The sequence below is a fragment of the Zootoca vivipara genome, chromosome 1 (assembly GCF_963506605.1).
Source record: "Zootoca vivipara chromosome 1, rZooViv1.1, whole genome shotgun sequence".
Classification (NCBI taxonomy): domain Eukaryota; kingdom Metazoa; phylum Chordata; class Lepidosauria; order Squamata; family Lacertidae; genus Zootoca; species Zootoca vivipara.
The window spans coordinates 105,309,622-105,332,520 of record NC_083276.1 but is presented as its reverse complement, the minus strand read 5'-3'; the positions used below and the strand labels follow the sequence as shown (position 1 = coordinate 105,332,520).

At 43.2% G+C, this 22,899-nt stretch overlaps 1 protein-coding gene across 1 annotated transcript in view; it reads left to right on the top strand.

The window, feature by feature from the left end:
- The window catches only part of ACVR1 (activin A receptor type 1), a 73,240-nt gene extending 57,698 nt beyond the window's left edge, over positions 1-15,542 (top strand). Inside the window, exons 6-10 of the mRNA XM_035131858.2 lie at positions 595-741; positions 2,330-2,605; positions 4,793-4,990; positions 12,520-12,650; positions 13,796-15,542. Coding sequence (XP_034987749.1) covers positions 595-741; positions 2,330-2,605; positions 4,793-4,990; positions 12,520-12,650; positions 13,796-13,930 — 887 coding nt within the window. The 3' untranslated portion in view covers positions 13,931-15,542. The remainder of the gene's footprint in view (positions 1-594; positions 742-2,329; positions 2,606-4,792; positions 4,991-12,519; positions 12,651-13,795) is intronic.
- The last annotated feature ends 7,357 nt before the right edge of the window (positions 15,543-22,899 follow it).

Genomic DNA, 22,899 nt, shown 5'->3' with positions numbered 1-22,899 from the left:
TTTAAATGTACTGTATACAATGAACAGCTGTAAAAAAAACCCAACAACCTGTTCAGCTCCTCTAAAATGAAGCATTTCATTAAATGCCAAGGAAAACAAGTGGTTATTTGGGGGGGGAAAGCTTTCTGTAAACCTCTGAACCAAAGGAGCCAGCCATTTAGCTCTTGGGAGGAAATTGCACTGAAGAGGGGCCACCATGAAAAAGGCCTAAATTGATCTCTGAGCCAGGTGCCTCTGAAGTTGGTCTTAAAACTTCTGGCTCCCAGCAACCAGAGTGCAACACTCTCTCTAGGATTTAATCTTCCTCGTCCAGACCCAGACATGGGTGAAACTTCCATAATTAGGTGATAGGGATGGCGATGTTATTGGTGATATTTGGCCAAAGTCCTTGCTATGTTTCCTCCCCACCCAACTACATCCTGAAGTGAGAATCTCTTGACTTGGAGCCTGAGCACCACAAACAGTTTGTTTTTAAAGTGCCTTAAAATGTTGATTTAGTTTCAAGTCTCTGCTCTGGTCTAGCCTGGAAGCATCCTACTATTTGCTTAATGAAGACTGCTGCTCAAATCCCATGTATCTGTTTGTCTGTTCTAGGGAAAGGTCGATACGGTGAGGTCTGGAGAGGACAGTGGCAAGGAGAAAATGTTGCAGTTAAGATATTTTCTTCCCGAGACGAGAAGTCCTGGTTCAGGGAAACAGAATTGTACAATACTGTGTTGCTGAGGCATGAAAACATTTTAGGTGAGGATATTTTCTTAATGGCTTTTGTACACAGATAAGGGTGTGGGGAGCATTAAAAAAGACCTGGACCCGGAGTCTACTGAACACTGTAGTGCAAGCCTTTCTCCATCCCCTTTTAACTAAGTTTTTATCCACCTTAATCAAGAAAAACTTGGCTCCTGCAGAAATATATCCTCACATGCGGTTTTCTGTTAGCAAAACCATCCTCATGAGCACGATTCCCCCGCTGACCAAATACCATATGTGCACCATGATAAAAATGTTTTTAAGTATACCTCTGTGTAAGCATTAAGCATTATGTCATTTCAGTACACATTTCCATTGCAGATAAGATGAAGCAGACTGTTAAAAACAGACTATATTTGCTAGAGATGGGGAACATTTTCCAGCCCACCAGCCTCATCCTGCCATGGACAACCATCTAGGGATGGTGTGCTGGTGGTTGGGACCATAGATACAGCAACTGATGCGGTTCTTAAATGTTGTACATTCCAGCCCATGCAAAAGTTTCTACCTGCCCTCCCCCTCCCTCACATGTATGTGTGCATACATATACTCGCATCGTATCTGTCCATCCAGGCAAGCAATAAGTATCACATTTTAAAGACACGTTCCAAGCAGGTGAAAGCACTTGAGGGGAGGGCACAGGATGAGGCTGTTGAGCGGTTTGTCCTTCAGAGGAGCTGTGGTTTGTGGCTTGCCCCTGTGGGTCTAAGGTTCCCTATCCCCATGGAGTATATACAGAAGAGACCATACATGTAAAGCAGTACCGTACCACTTTAATCAGCCATGCCTTCTCCCAGAGAATCCTGGGAGCTGTAGTTTGTTAAGGGAACTGAGAGTCCCCTGTTCCCCTCATGGAGCTACAATTCCCAGAGTTCCCTGGGGTGGAGGATTGACTGTTAAGCCACTCTGAGGACTGTAGTTCCGTGAGGGGAGTAACAACTCTCGGCACCCTTAACAAACTACAGCTCCCAGGATTCTTTGGAGGAAGCCACGATTCTGCTTTAAATGCGTAGTGCAGCTGAGGCCTTGGTAGGCATGGGTTCAGAGTATTGGCAGTAATGGACTTGTATGTGCATTGCCATTTTGTAGACCTTGTCAGTCAACAAGCTGAGATTGTGGGTTTGGAAGCTGGAATTTAACAGGGAGGAAAACGACGCTACAGTCTGCTTCTTGCATGGCCTAATTCTGGAGAGAGTTTAGATCAGGGGTCAGCAAACTTTTTCAGCAGGGGGCCAGTCCACCATCCCTCAGAGCGGCGGACTATATTTTGAAGGGGGAAAAATGAACGAATTCCTATGCCCCACAAATAACCCAGAGATGCATTTTAAATAAAAGGACACATTCTACTCATGTAAAAACACCAGGCAGGCCCCACAAATAACCCAGAGATGTATTTTAAATAAAAGGACACATTCTACTCATGTAAAAACATGCTGATTCCCGGACTGTCCGCGGGCTGGATTTAGAAGGTGATTGCGCCGCATCCGGCCCCCGGGCCTTAGTTTGGCGACCTATGGTTTAGATAGTGGGGGGGGGAGGAAGCCCCTAATCTTTCACCTAATGTTTCTTCTCCTTCTTTCAGGGTTTATTGCCTCAGATATGACCTCTCGGAATTCCAGCACTCAGTTGTGGCTAATCACCCACTACCATGAGATGGGCTCTTTGTATGACTATCTGCAACTCACGACGCTCGACACAGTGAGCTGCCTGCGGATAGTCTTGTCTATAGCTAGCGGCCTTGCACATTTGCACATAGAGATATTTGGGACTCAAGGGAAACCTGCCATTGCTCACCGAGACTTGAAGAGTAAAAATATCCTGGTTAAGAAAAACGGACAGTGTTGCATAGCAGACCTAGGTGAGTGGTTTTCCCTTCTCCTTCTTTTTGCATTTTAAATATGCAGTCCTCAAATAACCTGATGCAATTCCTGAGGACCTTTCTTTATTTGGATTAAGAGTTGTTTTTTTGGGGGGGGGTATTCTTCATCCACTAGAGGGCGCACATCATTTTTAAGTCTCGTTCCTGTCTGCAGAATCTTGCATACTATTTTCTGGTGTTGTTTGTACAGCCCTGTAAAGGACATAAATGGTTTTAGAGACACATGTGTTGGAGCAATAAAAAATAAGGAGGGGAAACACCACCAATGGCATCATGAATGAAGGCTTTTTTTCTCTTCAAGACAGCAGCTTGTGTGGTTCTAGGTTTCAGCTTAGAGTCCAGGTGCTGCTTTGGGACAAGGATCCAACTGTGATAATAATAATACAGTGGTACCTCGGTTTACAAACAGTCCTGTTTACGAATGCCGTGGACCTGGAAGTGTTTACATCCGGGTTCCGCGGCATCGGATGCGCAGAAGTGATCTGCGCAGCTCGTGTGTGTGCAGAATTGATCTATTGGCGCTTCGCACACGCGCAGAAATGTGCCTTCAGGGAGCGAACTTCTCAGTTTATGAACGCCTCCGTGGAACGTTCGTAAACCGAGGTTCCACTGTAATAATAATAATAATAATAATAATAATAATAATTTATTATTTATACCCCGCCCAGCTGGCTGTGTTTCCCCAGCCACTCTGGGCGGCTTCCAACAGAAAAATAAAATAATCTATTAAACATTAAAAGCCTCCCTAAACAGGGCTGCCTTCAGATTATTATTATTATTGTTGTTGTTATTATCAGGGATTTACGGCACTTCTAAGGCAGAAGCTACGAACCTGGCTTTTGGATTGTCACGCTCACACTCTTGCCTTGCCCTCCCATGCTGCACTGCTGCCTCATTAGATGGGAGCAAAACCACCCCAGGTCATGGGGATTGTGCGTAATAGAAGCATTTGCACTGCGGATCTGCACTGGCACTATCACATGTAGGACTGAGGATTGGAGTGATCATTCTCTGATAGTATGGCAGTGGACAAAGCTTCATTGTAACTTCTGAATGAATGTTTTAATATTAAAAAAAGAAAATGCAGCATGGAATCTCTTATGTCTCCTATCAGAATGGCAATCCCCGTATTCCTAGATTACCACATCCAGACAGGACACTTTAAACTATTGAATAAGCCAAGGGACCTTATGTGTGATATATATTATTTGCACTGCCCAAACGATAGCCTGTCAATTGGATTGCTCTGTCCCATGCAGGATTGTATCTTTTTGAAAACTTTGTACGCATGGATCTTGCAATCCCTTTGAATTTATATGGGGCTGCTTAGTTACTGTATGCAGTTGTCCCTTTCAACAAAGATTTAATTGTCATATCTGAGATATAAAGTAAAGGTGTTTTCACTTTTAAGTGCTCCATGTTGCCCAGCAATATTCATATTGATGATGGGCTCATGAAAGGTCCGTTTGTGTGGCCTTTGCTTAACTGTAAACTGTCATTCGTTTTTCGGTGGTTGCTAGTTTACTTACTTAAAATTGCTGCTATTTGAAGGCTGTAGTGTAATACATCTCAATTTTAAGCTATTTGGTGGTTGGAGCAGAATGCAAACTGTGTGGAGTAGTTTGCATACTGTATTTTTTTAAAAAAACGTGCTTACTTTCTGGTGACCATATGTGTCTGCGGTTTATTTTTGGAAGGTGTTTGATTTGACCCATTTTTATGGTCACAGTTGTCCTTGCATTAGCCTTCCTTGCACTTTTGGTTCCATCGATTTCCTCAAAAGCTCACCTTAAACCTTGGGAGTTAAGATTTATCCCCACCCCTTACAGCAGATGTGTGAACAGGATAATGGCTATGAAGCACTTGGTCTGCTGGACCACAATATACTCCCACCACATAAACACTAGTCTAGTGGTGTCGTGTTGTCGCTGCTTAGATTTGCTGTGACTGGGTGTTGTTTTAGAGTTGCTTTACAAACGTCTTCCTAATCTCTTAGAGTAGGTATAGGGGAAATGGCCATATCCCAGTGTTTACCAAGCAGGAGGTCCCAGGTTCAATTCATGACACGGTGGCACTTTGTAGCTGAAAAATATATGGCAAAAGGTGGGCTCCCCTTGAGCTGAAAGACCAACACTGACTTCACAGCTCTTCTGTTTGCAATTACAGGCCTCGCAGTCATGCACTCCCAAAGCACCAATCAGTTGGATGTAGGAAACAACCCCCGTGTGGGTACCAAGCGCTACATGGCCCCAGAAGTCTTAGATGAAACCATCCAAGTGGACTGCTTTGACTCTTACAAACGTGTTGATATCTGGGCATTTGGACTGGTCCTTTGGGAAGTAGCCAGGCGTATGGTGAGCAATGGTGAGTATCTATTTCTTTCTAGAATTAGTTGTATTAACCCATTGGCCACTAAAGATGAAAAGCATCTCTTGTATCTTCCTCAGTAGTAAGCGGTTTCAAGCTTTCTATCCTGGTATTTGCACCTTAAATGGCACTGAACTCCTACCTACTTCGCAGGATTTGGACTGCCACTTTTCTTGACATGCCTCTCGCCCCCCCACCCTGCCCCAAATACTATTTCAAATTGTGTGTGTGTGTGTGTGTGTGTGCGAGAGAGAGAGAAAATAGGTACTTTTTAAATTCCAAGTCAAATTCCAGTGTTCTTTATTACCAACTACATTAAAATAAAGTGAGGTGGTATAAAGAAACTCATAGATCACAACAGATTTCTCAGCTTATGACAAAAGCTGTTCGGATTACCCCACTTGCCTTTACAATATCTCTGTTTAAGCATTCATTCATTCAGTTTATATAGCTGAAACTTAAACATGGGACCACATTGAGGTGTACCTTAAATGATCAGGAGGGGGGCAGCAATTTCTGTAAGGGGAAAAGCTGGCACTCCTTCAGATGTTTCGGACTACATCTCTCATCAGCCCCAGTCAGTTAATATTTCACTGCTAAAGTTCTAAGTAAGGCAAGGAAATCACCTTGGGGTTTCATGGAATCCCATGCCTGTGGCAGGGAGAATTCATCCTTACAGCAACATAACTTAAGGAGGATTGCTTTGCCCTTCTACTGAGGCATGGCCTGACAGTGGAATAATGGAGATGGATTTGTCATGGAGAAGACTCATTTTTTCTTTTCTTTTTTGGTAGCATCAACTTTCTCCCCCCCCCCCTTTTTGTAGCATCAGCACTAGTACTGGGGTCGGTGGCATTTTAAACAATGTGTATGTACAATCTCAAGTAAAGGTAAAGGGACCCCTGACCATTAGGTCCAGTTGTGACTGACTCTTTGGTTGCGGCACTCATCTCGCATTATTGGCCGAGGGAGCCGGTGTACAGCTTCCGGGTCATGTGGCCAGCATGACTAAGCCGCTGTTGGCGAACCAGAGCAGCACATGGAAACAGCGTTTACCTTCCCGCTGTAGCGGTAACTATTTATCTACTTGCACTTTGACGTGCTTTCAAACTGCTAGGTTGGCAGGAGCTGGGACCGAGCAATGGGAGCTCACCCTGTCGCGGGGATTTGAACCGCCGACCTTCTGATTGGCAAGCCCTAGGCTCTGTGGTTTAACCCACAGCACCACCCGCATCCCTACAATCTCAAGTACTGGAATAGTTCTTTCAAGTAAAGCTGTTTAAAGGAACAGTGTACTAAATCCTAAGGCATCTGTAGAAGTGAGAATGCATTTTTAAGACCAATTGGAGCAGCACCCTATTGGAAAGTTCAAAAGTAGTACATGGATCATTCTTACATGCTTATTGGCAGACATTTTGTTTCGTGGATGTGTGTAAGCATTCAGTGATCACCTTTCTTAGCTCTTGGAACCCTTGGAGGGTTGTAAACCTGGGAGCCACATGCCAGAGGCAATGGCTGTGACTCTTCCGTTGTACTGCTGGGCACATTCCAGCTACAGAAAAGTCAGAGGCCTTTCTATGCTTGCACTCACTTGCATGTCTCCATCCTCTATCAAGACAAGAAAGAGCCATGATCACAGTTCTTGCCAGGGACAAAAGCACTCAAGGAGAGCACCGAACAAATCTTGTGAGTAGAGTGACCTTGGGAAAGGGAATGGCTTGGGTGGAGTTTTGAGGACTGATCAGAGAGGCTTGGAGGGCTGGATTTGGCCCGCAGGAGTGAGTTTCCTCCCCCTATTTTAAAGTATTGTGGAGCTGGAAACAGGATCGTTCTCTCTCTCCTAACAATAGTTGTTGGTTTTTTTTTTAAGTGTGTGATGGGTCAGTTTCTCCCCATTTCTTTGGAAATATTACAAGACATCCAGGAATCAGTACAGTTTGTTTTGCATTCAGTCGCTTGGTTTCACGTTCTGTCCTGTGTACAAGCGCACCAAGTGGTTTTCCACCCGGATTTTCCTCTGCCAGTCAAAAGAACAGGCTCCCCAACTCAAGGCAGCCCTATTTGCCATTGAAGATGGTACCTGCTTTCAGCTAGCACTTTCCCTGCTTTTATGGAGAAAGGAGAACAAAGGTAACAGGGCAGCTGATGACATTCGAGTGGTAATGGAAGCCTCAGTGCAGCAAGCCTGGATGAGCTGGGAGGAACACATGGAGAATATGTGGCTTGACACAGTACCTGTTGACCTTAGATGGCCATTCTTACATTTATATCCCACCTTTCTTCCATTATGGAACATAAATTTGTTTCCCAAGTGGTCTCCTATCCAGGCACTGACCTGACTTATGTATCTTCAGAAAGGTGGTGACCTTCAGAGCACATACAGACAAAGTAGCCATAAGGTTGATGATGGTCATGCATAGCCACTCATCATTTTGCATGTTCCTTAATAGCACCTTGGCTTTAAAAGGTTCATTTCCCCCCACAAAAAGGTGAGTGAGTAGGGATTGAGTGGAACCTAGGACAAAATTCACCTGGAAGTTGCTGCCGGAACCTGTTGTGTGAAATGGACAAGGGGGAATTTCACACTGATATGGGTACTCCTAGAACCGTTAAATGACCAGTCTTCTTTTGTGCCTAACAAAAATCAGAGAAACACAGCGTCATCTATTGTTTATCTATAGAGAACTCTCAAGTTTCCGAGTGATTTCTCAGAAATATGGTGAAGTTAGGGTGTGCATTGAATCTAAATGAATCAAGAACAATTTGTGGCATGTTGAAGGTGCAGCCACTGCTGACAAGGGAGGAAGCGGGAGACAACGATTGTACTAAAAGCAAAACCAAACCAGAATTTCCACCATGATTTTGGAACCTTCAGAGGAGGCACCCAAACAGCTGCTGCCTTTTTAGTACAGGGGTCAGCTCCTCTTGTTCCTTCTCGCTGTCTAAGCATACCAGGACTAGAATTAAGGATGAGATGAGGGTGCATTCTTCTCGTCTCCTGCAACATAGGTCAGAATGGTTGAGCCTTAAGTTCTCTGTTTATTACTGGTTTTATGGATTATATTTCATTAGTTCAAAGACATTTCTCTTTAAAAATTATCCATTTTATTCTGGTTTAATAGAAGGAAACTATGGCAGGGTTCATTATGACAGTGTTATGACAGTGTAGATCAGAGGTTATGGTGACTTTCTTCAGTAGGTCTGGTGCCAGAAGCAGCCCCATAGGAGCCTTAAAACTTTGGCTTTGTATTTTTTAAAAACACACACCAAAAAAAACACATTGGAGTAAAAGCCAAACAACTGCTTCTTCTACTGTAATACAGTCAACAAGAAAGCTGAAAATATGCATAAGAATATTCAGTTGTATAAATGCAAGTCTCTGTAAGTGGGGATGGTGGACCCCTGTTTGATAGGCCTTATCTGCCTCCCAATCCACTTCCTTCTTCTTTAGCGATCACTTGTAGCTGAGTAAGATTGTCTTCCATGAACACGGTCTTCACAATGGGCCCGTAAGTGACTGTGGAGGCCAATTCTGGATCAACACGTCCCTCCACAGTGGGGACATAGGTTTCCGGATGGGAGTTGATCATGGTGAGGGTTTGCCAAATGTGCCTTCCTCTTAATATGTTTCTCCCTTTCGTTCCAAGTTCGAGCATCTTCAAAGTCTATGACACCTTTGGTAAATGCTGTTCTCCAATTGGAGCGCTCGCAGGCCAGTGTTCCCCAGTTGTCGGTGTTTATACTACATTTTTAAAGATTTGCCTTAAGAGACTTTAAACCTTTTTTGTTGACCACCAGCATTACGCTTTCCGTTTTTAAGTTCAGAATAGAGTAGTTGCTTTGGAAGATGATAATCGGGCATCTGAACAACATGATCAGTCCAACGAAGTTGATGTTGAAGAATCATTTATTCGACACTGGTGAACTTTGCTTCTTCCAGTACACTGGCATTAGTCCACCTGTCTTCCCAAGTGATATAAAAATTTTTTCAGAGATGGAATCTTTTGAGGAGTTGGAGATGGTGTCCATGTTTCAAAAGCATACAGTAAGGTGGATAGTATAATAGCTTTGTAAACAAGCATTTTGGTTTCCCTATGAATGTCCCATGGACTGCAAGAAGATCAAACCTATCCATTCTGAAGGAGATCAGCCCTGAGTGCTCACTGGAAGGACAGATCGTGAAGCTGAGGCTCCAATACTTTGGCCACCTCATGAGAAGAGAAGACTCCCTGGAAAAGACCCTGGTGTTGGGAAAGATTGAGGGCACTAGGAGAAGGGGACAGCAGAGGGTGAGATGGTTGGACAGTGTTCTCGAAGCTACGAACATGAGTTTGACCAAACTGCGGGAGGCAGTGGAAGACAGGAGTGCCTGGCGTGCTCTGGTCCATGGGGTCACGAAGAGTCGGACACGACTAAACAACTAAACAACAACAAATGAATGTCCCAGGCCTCAAACACTCAATCGGGAGAAAGCTGCACTTGCAGAGCTCAGGCAATGCTGGATTTTGGTATCAGGGTCGGTCCTTCTGGAAAGATAACTGCGGAGGTTGGAGAAGTGATTGACATTTCCCAACATTACACCATTGAGTTGGATTTGTGGCACTGCAGAGGGGTTGTTTTGTGCTTGTTGGTACAGCACTTTGGTTTTTTTGGATGTTGAGCGAAAGACCAAGCTTTTCGTTGACTTCTGTGAAGATATTTAGGTGTTCTTTAGTTCTCTGGTTCTTCTTTGAACCTCACCCTTAGCACTGGCATAAGTTTTATTCTTAGTGGCACAGTTTCTATCTCTTTGCCAGATCTGAAAGGCCTTCCTTTTCTTGTCAATCATGTGTTCAATGTCACTGTTATTCTCATCAAACTAGTCCTGGTGTTTCTTGGTTTGGTATCCAATAGTTTGTTAACAGGCTGCAATAATGGGTGTTCTTAGCTTGGTCCACTGTTCCTCGATGTTGTCAGGTAACTCCAAAAGCAGATAGATTTTCCTTAAGAGTCGTTTGGAAGCAATCTCACTTAATAGGATCTTGAAGGGTTTGAGTGTTCATTTTGTGCCTTGGTTTCCTTCCTTGAAGCCTGCATCGAGGTATAATCTTGATAGTCAACGTGAAACGTATTAATCAGTGATCTGTCCAGCAGTCGTCAGCACTCATACTAGCAAAATCAGGCATATTTTTTCATCTTTGCAAAGGGGTACCTTTTCTCCTTCTGGTAAAATACCATTGCTAGGAAGTCTTTCTGATCAGGAGAAAGGAAGGACGGCTGGAAGCTGATTAGTTTAGATGCCAGCATGAATGCACAAGAATGGGATTAATGTGTGGCCAATCCAAGTAAAAATAAATACGTAAGGATTTGTATGAGCTAAATTAAATGCAGAAATAATTTCTGAATGTCACTGCTGGGCTTTAAAGAGTACCTTCTAGATTTCTACAATTTTCTATCAGAAGTGTTGCAACTCAGATAGATTGGCGGGGTGTAACAACAACAACAACAACAACATTAACAATAATAACAATAATTAATTAATTATTATATAAACAAGTCACAACCAGGAAGAGAACTTCCCTTGGCCAAGGATTCGGCATACACAGGTGAACTTAAGGGCCAAGGGAAGTTGGTGAAAAGGAGAGAGAAATGCCATGAACCTTGCGCCTTAGTGTAGCTGGCAGCTGAATATGAGTGTTGGCATAGATACATGTGGCCTCACTGACCTGGCAGAAACGTGACTCACGTTGTATGTGCACTGCAATGCTGGGTGGAGTTCCTGGTGGGGACAGCAGGGGTCACCAGCTCTTGCCAGGTTCCCTACTCTTGGGGATTTTAGTTACATGGATTGCCTATCGTACCCTGTGGACTTGTCAAAAATGATAGACGAGCCATTGTCCCCAAAGGACTCTTCAGTAAGGCAGTAGATGCAAAAGGCTGGCAAAGGAGAAGGCATTTAGAAGGAATTAATGCAGACTTGGTTAACCGTAAAAGAAAATTTCAATGCATTAGTGTCAAGTGTATTTACAACAGCACCTGATGTTAAAGGGGTGTGAAGGTCATTTTGTTGTCTTGGTGGGCAAGAACCATCATTAACTTGTTCAGGGAAGTTTTTAATGTTTGATGTTTTTAATATTTGATGTTTTATTGTGTTTTTAATATTCTGTTGGGAGCTGCGCAGATTGGCTGGGGCAACTCAGTCAGTTGGGCAGCATATAAATCTATTTATATAAAAATGTAGGCATTGCATGCACGGAGGTCACAACCTCATATAATGAGTCATTAAGCTTTGAAAGACAATGATATAAATGATCCGATGTGCTAATTTCTTTGTTGTTACTGATTTTCCTCCTATAGTAAATCTCAATCCTATCCTTTCTTTCTAAGGATCCCAGGAAGCAAATAAACAAAGTAGTATTTTTTTTTAAAAAAAGTATGTATGTATGTATGTATGACTAGCCTGCTTTCTTAAATGTAGGTGGAGCAAAATATCACTCAAAGGAACATTTCTGAACATTACTGAATTCCTTCCTGAATTATTCTTGCCAAGTTTCTCTCTCTCTCCTTAATAGTATGACATACAATGACTTTTTCATAGGAGGTTCAAAATGGCTAAGGTGCTTAATACTGTAGGAATAATAATAATAATAATAATAATAATAATAATAATAATAATAATATTTGTACCCCACCCATCTGGCTGGGTTTCCCCAGCCACTCTGGGCGGCTTCCAACAAAGATTAAAAAAATACTGTACATTAAAATGTCACACATTTAAAAATTCCTTGAATAGGGCTGTCATCAGATGTCTCTAAATGTCAGGTAGTTATTTATCTTTTTGACATCTGATGGGAGGGCGTTCCACAGGGTGGGCGCCACTGCTGAGAAGGCCCTCTGTCTGGTTCCCTGTAACCTCACTTCTCACCAGAAGGTAGGCACTTTATTTTTGTTTCCCAAGTAGTATCCAAGGTACCCTGGTTTAATTTTATGGTTAAATCACACAGTGCAATATCTCATATTTGCTGCCAGCATACCAATGAAACTCATCTTGAGTCTTGGAAGATGGTTTTAAACAGGTTTTCAGGGACTCCTGATGGCTGGCATAGAATTGGGGTTCATTCCATTGTTTTCGAAATGACTGTCCCATCCCATTCTGACTCTCCACAGGCCCTGTGTTGTATAGTGTGGATTTAGGAGCATGTGTATACTCTACTGGAATCCTGAGTTCTTGTGTTCTTTCTCCCCCCACCTCCCCTCTGTCTCCAGATTATTTACCAAGACTCTGCAGCCTTGTTTGTAACTGTATTTGGCTTCTGTACATATGTTTTTCTTTGCAGAGTAAAGAACTGCTTTCTAACCCACAGGGAGAACTGGCTGATTAATGTCTTGATTGTATTGTGCTATTAGAAATTCATTTCATAATATCGGTGAGATGTCACAAGCTAAGGCTCTGTGCTATGTAATAATGCACTGAACTTTGTCTTGCTAATGAAGATTCTGAAATGTATTGATGCAACTACAGGATCTATGTTGTGTTTTGGTCGTAGGTATTGTCGAAGACTACAAACCTCCATTTTATGACGTAGTGCCTAATGACCCCAGTTTTGAAGACATGAGAAAAGTTGTCTGTGTGGATCAGCAGAGACCAAACATTCCCAACAGATGGTTTTCAGATCCTGTAAGTGCCCAGCCCATCACATCATGCCATATTTCTTATAGTTCATCTTTAAGAACAAAACAAAACGACGTCTGCTATTGTGTTCCTAAACCTTGGGGATCCATATGTGGTTGGGCTACAACTCCCATCACCTCCAGCCAGCTTAGCCAGAGGTCAGGCATGATGGCAGTTGTAGTCCAGTAACATCTAAGGACGCTAGGTTGAAGAACATTTGTGCATTCCTAAAAGCCAGTGTATGTGCCCTTAAGAGTGGGTACAATCTTAAGGGACAAGGCTTAAGGGACATGGGGTGCATGGTCACAGAAATGAATCCTTGCCCTCAGAATAGCTGTTATTTTTCTCAGGGTGGGGTGGGGGCTAACTCTACGTAACAGTGATGCCAAATCATTGTTAAGCTTCAATGACTATAGAAGGGGTGGGGGAACCTTTTTGGCCTTGTAGGTGATGTTTGACAGGTGTGTGGGAGTGCTCATCTGTCACTCAGACAATGTCAGTATGACACAAGACTGACAGGTGGGCTGTCCCGCCTACTGCTCAAAACTTTGCCTCCCCTTTCCCCCTCCCTGTTATAGCAGTGGCAGAGGAATGAAGGAGCAAAGATTCCCCTTTCTTTCACCCCTTTCTTTGACTGCACACACCTGTTTCCAGAGCAGAATTTAACCCCTGTTTGTCAGCTGATGAGTAGGGGGTTGAGCAGGCATAGGCAAACTCCGGCCCACCAGATGTTTGGGACTACAATTCCCACCATCCCTAGCTAACAGGACCAGTGGTCAGGGATTGTGGGAATTGTAGTCCCAAACATCTGGAGGGCTGGAGTTTGCCTATGCCTGGGGTTGAGTCTTGCTGCCTTGCCTAGAAAGAGACTATTTCCTGCTGGGAACAGGCATTTACAGCCATGCGAGATTAATCATCAGTGACGTCACCTAGTTGGTGGGTATGGTTTGCAGAAAACTGCTTTGCATGTCCATTTGTACCCCTTGGCAGGCCAAGAACGACCCAGGACTGGTTGTTCTCCACTTTTGGACTACAGCTTGGTGTGGTGTCTGAAATGATCACATATAGATTCTTGAAGTCTACTGAGATTTGCATGGACAATGTTTCAAAACTTGATCTGATCTGAACACCCATCTACCTTTCCTTTTCAGACGTTAACTTCCCTTGCCAAGTTGATGAAAGAATGCTGGTACCACAATCCATCAGCCAGATTAACAGCGCTGCGTATTAAAAAGACTTTGACCAAAATCGACAATTCCTTAGATAAGCTCAAAGCTGACTGTTGATAACCAGCACCTGATGCTGACAGGACATCATGGCTTGTGTCCAGCATGGAAGAATGGCTTGATGAATTCTAGGATCCGGCCACAAGTGGCTTCAAACATAGGCAGAGTTGTTTACCTAACCAGCCATTGAAAAGGAAATAGACCCATGTGAGCCTTAATCGGCGACTGTCCGTGGTACTTTACAAATGGCCAATCTGTAAAGACTTAATGCTGAATCTATGGTGGCCTATGGAAGGAAGGAAGGAAAGAAGAGAAGTCCTAAGACAAAAGTGGGGCATTAAAACCATGGCTTTTTTTTATTCTTTCATGAAAAGAAACAAAAAGGAAAGTGTCTCCTTGTCTCGCTCCCAAGTGGAAGTGGTCAATTCGAATCAGCAATATTGCCTGCGCTTCTCTTTATTGCACTAGGGATTCCTTGCATTCCTTACTTGCACTGTTGCGGTTTAATTTGAAAGACATGACTTGCCAAAAATATGATTGGCCCTGTACTCATTGATATGTTTTTTTAAATAATAATAATAATAATAATGGGAAATCCAATTTGGGAAATTGAACTTGTAACTGACTCTTTTTATTATTATTTTAAATCTGCATTTTACATATGTGTACCGTTTACAATAATGCTGGACGCTAGGAATTATTGTTTATAAGGAAACTGCAAACTTTTATTTATTATTAGTGCACTTAACAGTTTTAAAATACTGAGGAAAGTGCGAATAGTCAAAAGCTTATTTTTATGTGGCTTCTATCATTTATTTCTTACAGATGTCTTTTTTTGGGGGGGTCAACACGGTATAACCTGAAATGGTCCTTCTCCCTTGCCCCCCCCCTGTGTTATCAGTTATACACTTTAATCACCTTTTTTAAAGTGCTTCACATTTTATATGCGTGTGGTCTGTAACATATATTTTTCAGTTCAAAATATGCGGAACATTTATATATAAATATATATATATCTATATCTATATCTTAAATATAAAGCCATTATCCAAATGATGCCACATCTAGTACCTTATTGATCCTAGAGAAAGGGGAGCAGCAGAAGCAAATGGCAGAATGGAAGGCCATGGATCGTATTATGGGAAAGTGCATTTTTCTTCTTCTAAGCTATATATGTAATGTGCATATAAACTCTACCGGGGGCGGGGAGAAAGCTATTTTTTAAATTTACTTCCTTTTTGTATTTAGCAGTTATTTGTATAAATGACATAGAATATTTTCAAGTCACATGGAAAGAAAATGTCCCCTCGTTCTGTTAGTGCCTCCTGCGGCTCAAGGTAAACGCCGTAAAGTTTTGCATCACCAGCATATCTCCTCCCTGCCTTTGCTGTTTCTGCAAGTCAGAAGTAGTGTCAACAAACTGGTGGTGTAGGATAACAACCACTGGAAAACACCAGAGAGATTCTTCATAAAAGTGATGCTGATGTTGGGGTGCCGGGCAGTTGTTGTTGGGGAGGTGGGGTCCGTGCTGGAGCAATGACCTCGCAAGGACATTAATTATTGTTTGATGATGTATGAACAAATCAGATCATGCTTTTCTGACCGTGGTGTTTTTGTTTTTGTTCTAAAAAATAATAATCTTGAGTTTCCTGAGTAAACAGTTTTCATCTGAGTGCCTTGCCTTATACTGTGTAGCTGTTCTCCCCGTAGAGCCCTCATAATGAAAACGACGGATGCTGAATGTAAGTGGCTGTCCTAACAACCGTTAAACCAGCACGGTGCTGCAAGCTTAGGAAACAAGCTGAATAGACTTTGTTTTGAGCGAAACAAGACAGGGCCCTGTTGCGGCTTCCATTTCCCCCATTCTCCTTCAGATTGCTTTACGAAAGCCCTTTTGGGAGAAGCGTTGTAAGAGCTTTGATTTGTGCGCCTGTGTTCCATGGAACACTGCTACGCCTGTCACTGAATACAGGGGGCAGGGGAATATGGGATTGTTTCCAACTCAGTTCTGCTTAAGAGTTGGACCCATTGAACTTGATGGAACTCAGTCATACTCTTAGTTTCAGCGGATCTACTCTGAGCATGTCTAACCCTGGCTGCAAACCATCGCCCCTCTTCTGAGCCGGGGTTAGGTGTGCCATGATTTGCTGTGCTGGAAACTGAATGGATAATATGATCTGGTGACACATTCCAAAGAAATGCTGGGAAGAGTCTGTGTTTGGATGCATTTGTCGCTGAGGTTTCTAGGGTGTTGAGGTGAAGTTTTGGTATTTGTTTGGAGAATGATGGCTTGCCACAAAAAGTTTCATCCTGCTGAAAATAAATAAATGATGATAAGGAAACTGGGGGCGGGTGGAGGAGAGGAGAAATAACCTCTCTCCTCCTGTCTGGTTAATCAGAGTGAACTTTTCCATGTGTTGGTGGGTAGGCCCAGGCTACCTACCTACTTAAAAAGCAAACTTCTAGTTCTACAGTTTGTATGGTTAATTTGAAATAACCTAATTTGTGAATGTCTTCTTAATGATGAAGTCCTCTTTTAACAGTATGGAAGTCTTTATCAAGGAAAGTGATATTAATTTTTTTAATGAATTGTGGGTGTTCTGGCACATCTGTACTACTAGTTCAAGTTTGCTTACTTAGTAGTACTATATCTACTGCTTGTTAGTGGCAAGTCAAGTATTTGCAGGATTGCCAGTGCATGGTAGAAACATGGGAAGTGTCAATGAATAGTACAAGCACAGCAGGACTGTGTTGGAGGAGATAAAATTGCATCTGTTTAGAGGAGGCTCGATTGCCCTCTTACGATTCCAGCAATAATAAAATGTGTGTGGACATAAATTCTGCATTAAACCCTGATTCTGGTAATCTATGGTGGGCCAGGCTAGTAGTTCCTTCTATCCCTTATCAAAAATGTTTCCTTTTAAAAACCAAATTCAGCACCCATTCTTCTTTATTCAGTGCATTTACACCATGATTATTTGATACCCTACATCACAGGAACAAGCATGTCAGCTACGGCTGTGTACAATTCCTTGGGAGAGTAAAGTTCTAACCAATGCTTGAGAAATTCAATTTCTTTGAATTCTAGTGTGAACAGATCTGATCTGTGCTTCCTGGGCTAATGTACATAATGGAATGTGGTTATCTTTTGGATTTCACACTTCTTTGAATTTTGCAATAAAGTTCTCCACTCAAAAAATCAACAACAATATGTGTTCTTAAAAAATGTGTATTTCAAGATGAAATGCTTCTGAAAATACGTTGAGAAATGTGTGCATTCAGGTAAAATGTTGTCAATGGCAAGAATAAATGGAATAAACTGAAAAAGTGTTGGGATCACAAATGGATAAACTGTTAACAAGCAAAGTCTGCCAGAGTACAATGTTCAAAACTTGCAAAATGACAGTGGTCGGGTAGAAATTGCCTTTTCACTGGCAGAGTAGAGCAGTTCCCCATCCCCTTTCATACTGGTTACTCTAGATGGATATTGCAATTGCTCATATTGCAAAATAGATTTAAAACTAGAACTTGAGGTCCAATGAAAGGGAGGGAAAATATTATTGTCCAATGTCTAGATTAAAGCACTGAGTTTGGGGGGCTTTTTTTTTTTAGAAAAAGGAGAAGCAAACCAACTTGGCTAGCTAATTCTGAAACGTCTGTAGCTTGCATTTGACACATTGATAGCTTTAAAGCCCCCCCCCCCCAATACTGGCTTGGTTCCATAGTATTGGACATTTGAATAAAAGTAAGCAGGTGGCTACACTAGTTTTGATGAGTTGAGCAGGAGTAGAAGAGGGAAGACAAGTGTAATGTTTCATTCATTTAAACCTGGTGTTAAAATGTATTGCTTTTTTAAAACAGCAACAGTGCGCACACCTGTGTTAACTTGGTGTCTTGAACTCCTGCTGTACAGTATTTTTTATCAGTAATGTGTGGTCGTGGCACTGTTCAATTTAGGTTACTTTAGATCAATTGATATAACTGATAAAGTGACCTTGCAATTTTTCAGGAAATCCCTCTTGCCTCTCACAGACCTACAAATTTTGGAATTCCTTGGGAAGAGGAATTGACTGTTAAACCACACTGAGAATTGTAGCTATAGGAGGGGAATTGGTGCCTCTTAACTTTCAGCACCCGTAACAAACTACAGTTCCCAGGATTCTTTGGGGTGGGGGAGGTATGATACTGCTTTAACTGCATAATGCTGATGGCCCTATATTTGCCCTTGTTTCCTAATTATGCAAGCCTGCTTTTATTTCTGAAGAGGATTGATTGTTTTCAACTTTCAGTTCCTGCAGCTGAAATGGTTAGGGGTGCGGTGCTGTTGACATAATAATTAATCTCCCTTAAGAAAAGAAAAGAAAACTTGTTAAATGAGGTCACTTGTATTAACTGGGGCAGCCATTGCATTGTGTGTCTTAACCACTAGATGTTAAATAAGCTGATGGAAGTAGCATATGTGGTAAATGTATTATCACATTCTTATAAAGGTTTATACTGTATCAGGAATGGGAAACTGGTGGCTCTCTAGATGTCCATAGTTCCTGAACATTGGCCATGCTGGCTGGAGGGCTGATGGGAAGTTGTAGTTGAACATCTTCTGGAGGGTCATACCCCGGGTTATATGGTGCCTGTGGTCTAACTTAAATGCCCAGCAATTGTCTTTTCTCAGCTGTAGTACCGTGTTTCTCATATTATAAGACACGTCTTATATTAATTTTTTCCTGAAAAAAACACAGCATGGCTTATTTTCAAGGGATGTCTTATTTTTTAATTAAGTACCGGTACCGGTATCTGTACAGACCACAGACCTGCTCCCACCGGGTCTTCGCGCGCGGCAGGCAGAGGCTGCAGCCGGGTCCTGGGGCTGCACGCGCGGAAGGCAGAGGCTGCAGCCGGGTCCTGGGGCTGCGCACGCGGAAGGCAGAGGCTGCAGCCGGGTCCTGGGGCTGCGCGCGCAGAAGGCAGAAGCTGCAGCCGGGTCCTGGGGCTGCGCGCGCAGAAGGCAGCGGCTGCAGCCGGGTCCTGGGGCTGCGCGCGCGGCAGGCAGAGGCTGCAGCCGGGTCCTGGGGCTGCGCGCTGAGGCTGCAGCCGGGTCCCGGGTGTCTGCGCGCAAAGGCTGCAGCCGGGTCCTGGGGCTGCGCGCTGAGGCTACAGCCAGGTCCCATGTGTCCGCGCGCGGTGCGCAAAGGCTACAGCAGGGTTCTGGGGCTGCACGCGCTGCGCGCTGAGGCTGCAGCCAGGTCTCGGGGGTTAACGCGGCAGCAGCAACCCTTCTTTGCCACAGACCTTCTTCCACCACCCGGTACGGCTTATTTTCGAGGTATGCCTTATATTTTTCCACCTCCGGAAAATCCTGCCATGCCTTATTTTGTAGGGATGCCTTAAAATATGAGAAACACGGTAGGTGATGTAGCCTTTCCACTGATGTACATTGTTTTGTGCTCAAGCTTTATGTCTCATTTCTCTGTTCATTCTGCTCATGGCCCTTCTCTGCCCTGGCACTTGCAAAACCCCTTTCCCCAATCACCACCACACATGGGGAAAGCACGCTTGCAGAAAATGAGCTGGCCACCAGAAACTTTCCAAAACAAATACACTGATAAGTAATGTGTCTCATAGGGGAAATCAATAGAGCATTATTTTCAAGATGCCAGTCAAACATAATCGTTCTAGGCTCCAGAGTCCAAGGTTTATTCCCTAAGCAAGCTGGAGCAGATAGGCAGAGCTGTAAATCTTGGAGAGAAGTTTTCATATAGAGAAGATTGCAAGCAGCCAATGAGGAGGCAGCATTTTAAGGACGCCTCTTTTGAGTTGCACAGCAGTGCAGGAACATATTCTGGGAATTGGGATGAATGCTCCAAACGGATGGTAGTCATGGATTCTGACTCTTTAGTGCAAAGGGTAGTATGAAGTGTTTGTTTATTGTTCACCAAATTTTCCATTTTTCAAGAATTCCTAGAGTGCTGCATTTTTTAAAAGTATACAACCTTGGACATTGTAAGCATGCACCTAAATGTGTGAGTGTGGTCAACACTGGATTGGAGGTATTATACAGGAAAACATGACAGTATGTAGCTTCCTGTGGATCATGGCTTTCCTTAGCTGAAGGTGTGAAATGGCCATTGTTTGTTTACATAAGAGCATAGGAAGCTGCCTTATACGGAATCGGGCCACCACTCCATCCATCTCAGAGCTGTCCCCGTTGACTGGCAGTGCCCTTGTAGTTTTTCAGATGGGACATTGCCAGCCCTTACCTGGAGATGCCCTTCGGGATTGAACCTGGAATCGTCTCCAAGCCAAGCAGATTCTCCGCTATATACAGTATATCATTCAGACTAGATGTTCAGTGGTGCCATTTTTATCTAGCTGAATTTGAAGTACAGTGGTACCTTGGTTTAAGTACACAATTGGTTCCGGAAGTCTGTACTTAACCTGAAGCGAACTTTCCCATTGAAAGTAATGGAAAGTGGATTAATCTGTTCCAGACAGGTCCGCGGAGTACTCAACCTGAAGCGTACTTAACCCAAAGTATGAGTGTAATTGGTTCTGGAAGTCTGTACTTAACCTGAAGCGTACTTAACCTGAAGCGAACTTTCCCATTGAAAGTAATGGAAAGTGGATTAATCCATTCCAGACGGGTCCACGAAGTACTTAACCTGAAGCGTACTTAACCTGAAGCGAACTTTCCCATTGAAAGTAATGGAAAGTGGATCAATCCGTTCCAGACGCTCCGCGGAGTACTTAAACTGGAGCGTACTTAACCTGAAGCAAACTTTCCCATTGAAAGTAATGGAAAGTGGATTAATCTGTTCCAGATGGGTCCACAGAGTACTTAAACGGAAAGTACTCAAATCGAAGCGTACTTAAACTGAGGTATGACTGTATTTACTTAAAAAGTTCCCAACAGCTCCTTTCAGTGTGGAATTGTTTCAGTCTGGTGCAAAGTATTTAAAATATTTATATTCAGCCTTAATTTCAAAGATTTATTATAATATGTATAATAGCTTTAGTGAGTGATATTTACCTATTTTTATTTGTACATTTATTTTTTGGAAGAGCTTCCTTTTTATATACTGAAGTTGAATCCTGATAGGATGGAAGTGCTGTGGGTGTGTGGTTCCTGTGTCCTGGAGGGGGGGGTGCTCTCCCCTGTAGGTTCAGAGGCTGGGAGCATTCCTGGATTCCAACTTGTCACTGGAGTAACAAGTGGTTTCTGTGCCTAAGAGTGCTTATTATTATTTATTGAGTTTATATACCACCCTATACCCAGGGGTCTCAGGCCGGTTCACAGAATAAAATCAAGATATAAATCCACAAAATACATAATAAAAATAAAAACAACAACCCAAACATCCCCCCCACCAAAAAACACATTTTAAGAAGGCATAGGATGTAAATCAGGTCAACCAAAGGCCTGGTTAAAAAGGAATGTTTTTGCTTGGCACCTGTGTATAATGAAGGCGCCAGGCAAACTTCCCTGGGGAGAGCTTTCCACAGACAGGGAGCCACTGCAGAGAAGGCCCGTTCTTGTGTTGTCACCCTCCAGGCCTCTCGAGGAGGAGGCACACGATTCACCAGCTATGGCCATTTCTAGATCGGGATTGCCTTGCCTCACTTATCCATGCTCTGGGGGCCTCCCATATGGACTACTGTAAATCACTATATGTAGGGCTGCCCTTGAGGATGCTCCAGAGGCTGAAGCTAGTGCAGAATGCTAAGCCAGTGGGCCGGGCATCCCAATGGGACCATGTGTCACCAGTCTTAAAACTGCTTGCTGCACTGGCTGTCAGTGAGCTAGAAAGGTGAACTTTGTTCTGTTCTAACCAATAACCAACCTGTCCTTTGTGGCTCATTTCCTGTCCCTCCTGCACTTTATACCTGACATATTTTAGGATTATCCCAGACTTCATTAGGTCTGTGAGATTAGGACTGTGCTTCACAAACTAGCAAGGAATATAAGAGGGTTTCATTGTCCTTGTGTACATTTTACATGCTTGATGTTTATAGGGAATGGGTGCTTGGTTACACACACACACACACACACACACACACACACACACAGCAGAACAACTTGATTTCTTACGTTTTACACCCGGTAGAAAATGGCTTGAGTATACTTTTCACTATTTGAACGCCATTGAGACCTTGGAAGGAACAGCTAATGAGCATCTAGGGAGGTTCAGCAATTTGCTAAACAATGCTAGTGCTTCTGCAATTGCCATGCAAACACAGTGTCTCCAATTTGTGTGCTCTTTCCAGTCACCACCATTAATTTTTGCTACAGTCTGACTATGCCTCCCCCCCCCAAACCCAAGTACAGTGGTACCTCGGTTTATGAACACAATTGGTTCCGGAAGTCTGTTCATAAACTGAAGCGTTCATAAACTGAAGCGAACTTTACCATTGAAAGTAATGGAAAGTGAATTAATCCGTTCCAGATGTGTCTGCGGCGTTCGTAAACCGAAAATTCATAAACCAAGGTGTTCATAAACCAAGGTTCCACTGTATGTTCCCAAGCAGAACTGTAGGCTGGGGTGTCCAGAGTGACTTTGTACTTTTAAGGAGATTTTGAAGGCAACTACCAGTTTCAAGAAGTGAATAAAAGAAGGATGCACGTTATTTCCCCCCTGGGACAGAAGCCAGTGGTAGCCCACAGCGATGAACATAGTGCTGCTTTTGTGTCACAAACTCTGGCATCCAAGTTTAATTCTCTAGCTGAGGCCATTCTTGGAAGGATGCGAGAGTCAAAGACGTAAGGGGGTGAGTGGGTGGGTAGGCGAACTGAACGGTGACACAGATTTTAATTCTGCTACCCTGACAATTACTGCTCTCACTTTTGGACTGCACAGATGAAATGAGAACATTTCACATGTGTGTGAATTCACGGTAATGATAAGGGTCAAGCTTAACTTTGTTGTTGTTGTTTAGTCGTTTAGTCGTGTCCGACTCTTCGTGACCCCATGGACCATAGCACGCCAGGCACTCCTGTCTTGCACTGCCTCCCGCAGTTTGGTCAAACTCATGTT